This window comes from Meles meles, chromosome 19, assembly GCF_922984935.1.
Source record: "Meles meles chromosome 19, mMelMel3.1 paternal haplotype, whole genome shotgun sequence".
Lineage (NCBI taxonomy): Eukaryota > Metazoa > Chordata > Mammalia > Carnivora > Mustelidae > Meles > Meles meles.
In genome coordinates this window covers 17,008,007-17,017,505 of record NC_060084.1, presented here as the reverse complement: position 1 = coordinate 17,017,505, position 9,499 = coordinate 17,008,007, and the positions used below count along the sequence as shown (strand labels likewise).

General features: G+C 45.2%; 1 protein-coding gene across 1 annotated transcript in view; it reads left to right on the top strand.

Annotated features, from left to right (window-relative positions):
• The first annotated feature begins 8,625 nt into the window (after positions 1–8,625).
• TANGO6 (transport and golgi organization 6 homolog) overlaps positions 8,626–9,499 on the top strand; it is a 180,663-nt gene continuing 179,789 nt past the window's right edge. Inside the window, exon 1 of the mRNA XM_045987224.1 lies at positions 8,626–8,769. Within this exon, the coding sequence (XP_045843180.1) occupies positions 8,673–8,769 (97 nt within the window). The 5' untranslated portion in view covers positions 8,626–8,672. The remainder of the gene's footprint in view (positions 8,770–9,499) is intronic.

Below are 9,499 nucleotides of genomic sequence, written 5' to 3'. Positions count from 1 at the left end.
CACTTGTTTTATTTCATTATACCACAGTTCCAGGCAAGACCAGGGGTCGTTGAGTCCCCTGAAAACGTGGAGGAGTCTTCATGTTGAAATGACTCCTTCAGAACTCGGTGTCATTCTGTTGTGGGCAGAGTGCGGGAAACTGTATTCAGAACGTCACTTTATTTGAAGACTGTCTATCCACGTGGTATGTGGAGAAACATTTAAAATTCTCTTGTCAATGGAAAAACTGGGGGCGGAGGTGAGGGAGCTCCGCGGAGCTTCAGACAACATTCAGTTGGTCAGCAAATTTGTATAGTCCAGTGTCCACCAGCAGGGAAGATTCTGGCCCCCTTCTGCAGGGACATGGGGCGATTTCTGTAGCTATTTTGATGGTGGGGACTGAGGAGCTACTTGCATCGAGTCAAGGCCAGAGATGCTGCCCGATAACGTGGCAACACGTGGACAGCCACATACAGCAGAGACCGACAGGCTCAAAATGTCAACGGTGCTTCTGTTGAAAAACCCTGTTGTGTGACTTTCCCCTGCTGGAGGGGTCGAATTGTGTGTGTGTATGGTGTATACACTTTTTTTTTTAAGTGGTGGTGAATTATATAGATCTTCCTCACCTTGGATGTGGCTACCTGCCAATAAACCATTTTAAGTTGAGAATATGTAAAAAATGCATATAATACGCCTAATCCACCAGACATGATAGCTGAGCCTAACCCACTTTCAGTGTGCTCAGAACACTTACTTTACTCCAGTTGAGTAAAATCATCTCACACAAAAGCTATTTTTCTTTTGTTAAGATTTTATTTATTTGATAGATCACAAGTAGGCAGAGAGAGACAGGCAGAGAGAGAGGGAAAAGCAGGCTCCCCACTGGGCAGAGAGCCCGATGAGGGACTTGATCCCAGGACCCTGAGATCATGACCTGAGCCCGAAGACAGGTAAGCCTGAGCCACCCAGGTGCCCCAAAACCTATTTTATTTTACCATAAGTGTTGAATAGCCAGTGTGATTTATTGACTATGGACAGTGAGAAACTGAATGGTTTTAAGTGTGTTGGTTGTGTACTTTCCTGATCACCGGACCGACAGGCTGTGGCTGCCACTGCCCAGCGTCACTAGAGAGCCAACCGTATCTCACTAGCCCAGGAAAACATCAAAATTTGAAGTACAGTTTCTACAGAATGTAGAAGGATACAGTTCAGTGATACTAAGTACATTCAAAACGTATGACCATCACCTCTGTTCCCAGGACCTCTGTATCAACCCAAACAAATTCTATAACTGTGGACAATAACTCCCTGTTAGTCCCCTCCCAGCCCCTGTGCCTTCTGTTCCGCTTGCTGTCGTCATGAATTTGACTCTGCTTGGTGTTTCATGTAAGAGGTGCCATGTGATACAAGTCCTTTTAAAATTGGCTTGTTTCACCTGGCCTTAAGGTTTCCAGGGTCACCTGTATTACAGCACCTGTCAGGACTGCATATTTCATTATGCGTACATACGCCTTGTGTTACGGACCCACGCGTCTTGGGTGGTTTCTACCTTGTGGCTGTTGTGAGTGCTGCTGCAGTGAACACCAGCATATGAAAACTGTTTTCGATTCTGGCTATCTGCTAGGTTATATTGGAAATTCTATGTATAGTTTGAGAAGCTGCCAGTGTATAGACGTAGATTCAGTCCAGGAGTGAAAATTTTAAATCCATAAAAGACTTTTTTATTTTAAATTGGGCAAAAAAAATTTTTTTTTAAAGATTTTGAGAGAGGGGCACCTGGGTGGCTCAGTGGGTTAAAGCCTCTGCCTTCAGCTCAGGTCATGATCCCAGGGTTCTGGGATCAAGCCCCGCATCAAGTTCTCTGCTCAGCAGGGAGCCTGCTTCCTCTGTCTCTCTCCGCCTGCCTCTGCCTACTTGTGATCTCTGTCTGTCAAATAAATAAATAAAATCTTAAAAAAAAAAAAAAGATTTTTGAGAGAGAGCAAGCATGAGTGGGGGGGGGGGGCGGGCAGAGGAAGAAGAAGCAGACTCCCTGCTGAGCAGGGACCCTGATGTGATGTTGGGCTTGATCCCAGAACACTGGGATCATGACCTGAGCCAAAGACAGATGCTTAACTGACTGAGCTACCCAGGTGCCCCAGAAATTGGGCAAATTTTAATATGGATCTTGGAGTAGATGATATTCCTGAATAAATACAAGTTTTCTTGGGCACATAGTTTACTAGGAGAACCTTATTTGAAGATAAATGATGCATTTAGAGATAAAGTGTTGTGACATCTGGAAATTAATGGTTCAACAAAAAAGTACGTCAGGAGTGGTAGCACAAAGGCAAGTGTGATGAAATGTTCATGACGACTGAATCAGCTGAAGGGCATTAAATCAGGTGAAGGTATGCAAGTGTTCATGTACTAGCCTTTCGATTTTTTTTTTCAGGTTTGAAGTATTTCAAAATTTGAAAGTTGGAGAGAAATAAGGAAGCCAGTAATAAACCCTTGCATAGATAGTCAAATGATACTCTACAAGGGTGCTAAGACGACTTAGTGGTTTGGCAAGTTTATGCATTATGCTATGTTCACCACAAGTGCAGCTGCCGTCTGTCCTGTTGCTATTTCGGTATCACCATTTTCCTCATGCTCTGCTAAAGGACAGTGTTTTTTGTTTTCTCAAAGATTTTATTTATTTGTTTCATAGTACAAGCAGGCAGAGCTGGCAGGCAGAGGGAGAGGAGAAGCAGGCACCCCGCTGAGCAGAGAGCTGGATGCCGGGCTCCATTCTAGAACCCTGGGATCATGACCTGAGCGGAAGGCAGAGGTTTAACCAGCTGAGCCACCCAGGCGCCCCAGGACAGCGTTTTCAACAAATAGTGCTGGAAACACTGGTTGTCCACATGCAAAAGAATGAAATTAGACTTATGAAATTAGTGAAATTAGTACTTAATGAAATTAGTACTGTTACACCATATGTAAGAAACAAACTCAAAATGGATCAAAGACCCAAAATGTACCGGAAAAACCTACAAAACCCTCAGGAAAATAGACATCATGACGCCGGGTTTGGCATTATGTTGTACTTATCTTATAATAAAAAAGGCGAGCGGTGCCTGAGTGGCTCAGCAGTTCAGTATCTCCCTTCTGCTCAGGTCATGATCCCAGTGTCTTGGGATTGAACCCCACGTCGGGCTCCCTGCTCCGCGGGAAGCCTGCTTCTCCCTCTCCCCCTGCTTACGTTCTCTCTCTCGCTGTCTCTGCCAAATAAATAAAATCCTTAAAAAGGGAAAAATAAAATACCATGAGATCAAATAAAATGGTTCTATAGAAAATAAACTGTTTACAAAGAACCTACTACATACAAAGGGTTACACCAGTCACACCAGTGACTCATGAGAGACAACAGAGAAAGTAGTTTGAACCTGTTTTCCTCTCGCTGGTTCTGGCGAGGTCTGACGACGTCTGACAAGATCTGATGCCGTGTCGTATGACGAGGTCTGACGAACTCTGTCTGAGGAGGTAGTCTTTGGAGAAGACGCATTCCCCCGGGAGCTTGAGTTCGAATCCTGATTCTGACCTTTCCACCTATGGGCTTAGGTTAGCTACTTGATCCTTCTCTACCTCCGTTTCCTTACCTCCACAGGGAGAGAACTGGACTGACTTCGCAGGGTGATTGTGAGCACTGAGTTGGTATGCATAAAGCATTCAGAAGAGGGCCTGGCGCACGGCAGTGTTCTCTTAAATGTGAGCTCGTTTTTATTATTGAATAAGGGGCACAGCGAGGGAGTTTGGGGTGGAGAGAATCATTTAAGCAAACGCAGGGTATTAGGAGAGCAAAGGCCAAGTGTTCTGTTTTGGGCTGGATTTAGTGGGTGGGACAGAACCACTGAGGTGTTGTGATTAGGACAACTATGTGACCCAAAGTGGCGTTCTGGGAAGGTGTGTCTGTTTGCAGGACGGAGGAGTTGGCCTTGGCGGGGGGTGGGGGTAGGGGGGTACCTTGAGACAATAAAAAGCCTCTGGATGTTGAAATAAGAACAAAGGGGTCCAGAATATAGCGCTGTAAAGAGCATTTTTTTCTGGACTCCCCGTATCTGCGTAAAAGCAGAGTGTCCTGAACAAATTCATCAGCTGTCAGTCCCCTCCCAGGGAGTTTCATAAGCAGGGAGGTTTGACTCCTACTACCGGAGATGAGAAATTGGCACCCCAGGAAAAGAAATCACCTCAACAGGGGCGCCTGGGTGGCTCAGTGGGTTGAGGGTCTGACTCAATTTTGGCTCAAGTCATGATCTCGGGGTCCTGAGATTGAGCCCTGTGTTGCCCCGCACCCCTGCTCAGCATGGAGTCTACTTCAGCTATGCTCTCTCTCTCTCTCCCCCTCTGTCCCCACACCCCTACTCGTGTGTGTGAGGTCTCTCTTTCCAAAACAATCACCTAAACAGATATTGCCACAAAAATCCTATCTCCCATCTCATTTATTTTTTCTTAAAATCATTCGTTTGCCCACACACGCTCTTTCTCTGGTAATATGGAGTATAAACCCCATATTCTAACTGCCCCTTGGAGTCACATTTTTCTGTGAGCTCCCTTGGATGTGAATAAAAACCTGTCTTTTCTCTCACTAATCTGTCTTTTGTCAGTTTAATTCCCAGGCCTCCCTACTGAGAAGCCAAGAGGACAGAGATAAGTTCTTCCTCTCCTATAAATATCTGATGGATACTTAAAAGTGGTAATACAGAGAAAAAATCGTTCCTTTAAAATAGACGGAAATTGTGGTGCCTGGCTGGCTCGCCCTGTAGGGCATGAGAATTTTGATCTTAGGGTTGTAAGTTCAAGCCCCATGTTGGGTGTAGAGAGTACTTAAAATCTTAAATTTTTAAAAACGCCCTAAAAATAAAGTGAAAAATTAATGAGCTTTGGGTTTGTGGAGCCGTGAGAATGATCACAGTGAGTAAGGTTTTGACAAAGGTAGGGTAAGAGTTTAGGGGTGAATTAGAGAAAATGGGATGCAGCCACTGCAATTCTTCCATGGCTTCAGGAGATAAGTACCCATATGAACTTTTTAATTTGCTGGGGTCTTTACTGGGAATTATGTTTCTGTCAAACAGCCACTGATAACTGTTGAGTGCCGTTAGCCTTGTTGGTTCTCTGGGTTGAGGCAAGCAGACCCCAGTCAGCTTGGATAAGATGTTTAACTGCTGTCCCTCAAGTCCCTGATAATGGGCTTCATGTTGGTCGACTTCAAATGAACGGAATCCGCTTTCCATGAATACAGACCTCGGTGTGTCTTGAACATCCCCGGATGGTTCATTGCCAGGAAGCAGCAGCCTCTCTCATAGAGCTCTTGTGCATGTTGGTTGTGATGGATATTTAACAGCATATTGCGAGGGAGTCTCCCAGCTATACTTAAGTGTTTTAACAAAGCTGCCCAGAGCAAACCAAGGAAGGGACTGCCAGAACCCAGTTCTATAAACTAAAATCCTCGAAGTGTAAATACCGGATTCCAAGGAAGTAGGGTAATTAAAAGCCAATTTTAATGATTTTTTAAAAGTCAGGACAAGCTTGAGAATGCTTCCCTTTTTTCAGATGCAGGCTCTAGGCACGCCTCCAGCATCCTATCATGTGTATTAAGCGGCATCCATTTTTTTTTGCTGGAAAAATTTTATAGGATCTTTATGACATTTTGAAATTAGATGTATTATTAGGCTTTTGAAATTAGGTGTATTATTAGGCTTTTGAAATTAGGTGTATCATTTTGGGGCATCTGAGCCTTTAGTGCCCAAGTGATAAAATCTGGTGCCATAATGCTTTGGGATAAAGGGTTCTCAGCTCTGGGGCCCTTCTTACCATGTTTTGTAAATCACACCAATACCACCCTTAGACTTGGCTAGTAGGGTTCCCACCCTGGGTCCCCTGCTTTATAGGTCCCACCTGACCTCCTCCATGATGAATATCTTTATGGACATGCCAGGAATATGCCAGTCCTGGGGTAATTGCCTATCCCAAATCCTCACCTTTCTCCCAGACCTCACTCCCAACTTCTGGGACTCTGGAATTTCCTCTTCAGCCATCTCTAACCTGCTTCCATTGCTGTGTGAGCCTCTTCACTTCGTGTGCCCTCTGGGAGGTGACCTATGCCCGCTGTGTGTGTACCCCTAACCCTGGTGGGGGGCAAGTGGTAGTTTCTTAGGGGTGTGTACACATCTAGGCGGTGGTGTCCATTGGTGTGAATTCAGGATGGAGACACTAGTGAGGAGAAAACGGGGTCAGGCCAGAGGTGGGGGTTTGGCTTCCCCCATAGTACCACATCCAATATGGAACTCTGAGGCCAAGTCTGACAAGTCTCCATTCAAACGTGGTACATTTTTTCAAAGGAGAATAGGGCAACCCTCTCTGGTCCCCTCCCTCTTTGGGAGCTTTGTGTTACCGTTCAATAAACTTTGTTTTGCTGCCCACCAAAACAAACAAACAAACAAACAAACAACAACAAAACCAAAGTAGGAGAATAGGAGATGTTTTATTTTAGTCATTAGTTTGATTTGTACTTTGAAATACATAGGCATATGGTATGAAGGCTTCCACTTGTATTTCTACCCCAATGCCCACAAATCTTAGGGGTAGGTCTTTCCTACACAATGCTTTACACCCACTTTACTAAATGTTTAGTATCTTAAAATGACCTTCAAGTTTTTGTTTTTGTTTTGGGGCTTTGGGTTTTTGTTTTTTTTTCCAGTGGCCCTTACGAGGGAGACCTTAAATTTTTTATTCCCCAAAATGAACTTGATTACACACATACCTGAAGAAAAATTGACAATCTAGGGTGGGATATCCAACAACAATGAAAAGACTGATGTGGTAATTTCATGGGTCATTTATTTGCCCTTCAAAAATGTTTTTCCAATTTAAAAATATTTTGACAGGATTTTATTTGAAGAGATGGAGAGTAAGATACAGGCACAATTTTTAAAGCATTCCCCTCCATGGCAGACGATGCTAAATACTTTAGAACAGTATCACTTTAACTCCCTAGGATAGCTTTGTAAAAAGTGTCCTGTATCTGCTCACTTTAGAGAGGAGGAAATGGTTGATGGATTTGGCCTGGAGCGGGAAGTCCTGGGAGTGCCAGGAGGGGTCTGAGAAAGGAGTTTAAAGGACCAGCTTCTCTCTCCAGTGATAGGGGCTGGCAGTGGAGCACATCCTAATTCCTAAGACTTCCAGTAGCTAAATGCTGAAGGGCAGTCATCAGTAGTGAACTCAGGCTAGCTCAGGGGATCTCAAGGAGAAGCAGGACAGCCTATCTGGGAGAACTTCCGGAAAGTGGATTGAGAACCATATGAGAGATTATTGACCTTTAGTGAAGGGAGAGGCAGGCACACACTGAGGTCTTACCCTCAGAAGTACTCTGCTAGATTTGTAGCATGACTTTCAGACTACGTGAGTTCAGACTGTTGAGGGGCTCCTGTGTGGCTAAGTCAGGTGAGTATCTTGCTCTGGTCCTGATCTCAGAGTGGTGGGTTCAAGCCCCATGTAGTGACCTCAAGGTTGTAGTGTTGGCCCAGTGTGGGGTTCCAGTCTCAGCTGGGATTCTGCTTGAGATTCTCTTCCTCTCCCTCTCCCTCTGCCCCTCCACCACTTTCTTTCTCTCTCTAAAATGAGTAAGTCTGAAAAAAAAAAAAAAAAAAAAAAAAAAGTCCCACCAGGAATCACATAGCTGAAAACCTGTCTCTGATGGTCTGACTTTCAAATGAATGCTGTACATATTAACATTATGCAGATGGGGGTGGGGGGCATGATTTTAATATCACAGAAGTTCCCAAGAATGTAAAAAGAACAAAGATTTAAATTTTATTGGGAACTGTAATTGGCTCATTTCAAATATTGTATCACCAATAGCAATATTTGTAGCTATTCAAAATGGATGCGTTTGTGTTTAGCACTTAATTTTTTAAAGTAGACTCCACACCCAAAGTGGGGCCTGAACTCAGGACCCTGAAATTAAGAATCACATGCTCTACCAACTGAGCCAGCTAGGCAGCCCCAGTACTTGTTTTTAAATATCACTCATAAAGAAATTCAACAATATTTAAGATTTTATTTATTTATTTATTTGTCAGAGAGAGAGAGAGAGAGAGAGAGCGAGCGAGCACACAGGCAGAGTGGCAGGCAGAGGCGGAGAGAGAAGCAGGCTCCCTGCGGAGAAAGGAGCCATGCGGTACTCTATCCCAACACCCTGGGATCATGACCTGAGCGGAAGGCAGCGGCTTAACCAACTGAGCCACCCAGGCGTCCCTAGAAATTCAACAATATTTAGTTGAATATTGTTTTATGTATCCAAACTTTTTATGTATCCAAACTTCATTATAATAGGCACAGCATCTGTTTACTTCACTATGTCTTTCGCTGCTTGGGTACCCAATTATTTTCATACTGATAGGTATTATTTCATGATCAACTACTGTCCTCTCCATTCTTCTTTATTTAGTGTTTAATCATATTGAATTTCTGAAATTGTGCATGTAGGCAGGTTGTGTTAGCTGTTTTTATCCCCCCAGGGGAGTAAAAAGGGGCCTGAGAAACTATTTGTAAAAGGTCCCACCCCCTGTAGCGGACCCCGCCCCTCACGCATCCGCCACATTCAATATGGCGGCGATTGCGGTCCGCTCGGGCGCCTGAGTAGGTCGCCAGTGGCGCGTTCCACTCCAGTCATGGCGGCCCCCGGACAGGCACCGGGCGGCGAGGCTCTGGGTACGTGCGGTCTGGAGAGCATTCTGGAAGCGCTGAAGCTGCTGCTGAGCCCGGGAGGTGAGAGGACGGATATCGGCGCGGGGCTGCACTCTCAGGGCCGCCAGTCTTCCCGGGCTCCCCTGACTTCCATAGTGTGCGCCCCTCGGGCCCTCCCTGGGACCCCCAGCTCTGAGGCCGCCCCGTCCCGCTCCTGGGGACTTTGGGCATTGTCCGGCTAGCCTCATTTTACTTGAGGAAGCCCAAGATCAAAAAGGGGATGGGATCCGCAGAATAGTGATGGTAACCGACGTCTCTTGAGCGCTTATCTTGTGCCAGGCACTCACTATTAAGAGCCCTGGGTAATGGTTCCATTCAGTCCTTACTGTCAGCCTCTGAGGTAGGGACTGCGGCAAGAGTTTACAAAAGGTTAGACTCTTGTGACGCGGAATGGGAGGTTCATCCTCTTGAATGCGCAGGGTTTAATGTGGATACAGATTTATACAGAATGCCGAGGCGTACAAAAAAAGGAAGCAGTGGTGTTTGAGCTGGGTTTGGGGAGAGTATTTAGGGATATAGTCTGTAGGAGGGACTTAGAGTCACGTCTATATTTTTTCGTGGTGAGTTGACAAGACCTTCCCGGGTTAGAATCTGAAGGGACCTTAGCAGTGGTTCAGCCTGGCACTGTCTTTTTACACCTGAGGATACTTAAGACTCACTGAAGATATTAAGTAACCCGCCTCAGATCATGTGGTCAAATTAGGGGCAGAACACAGACCCAGAACTGCGGTCTGCTGAACTCCATTCTCAG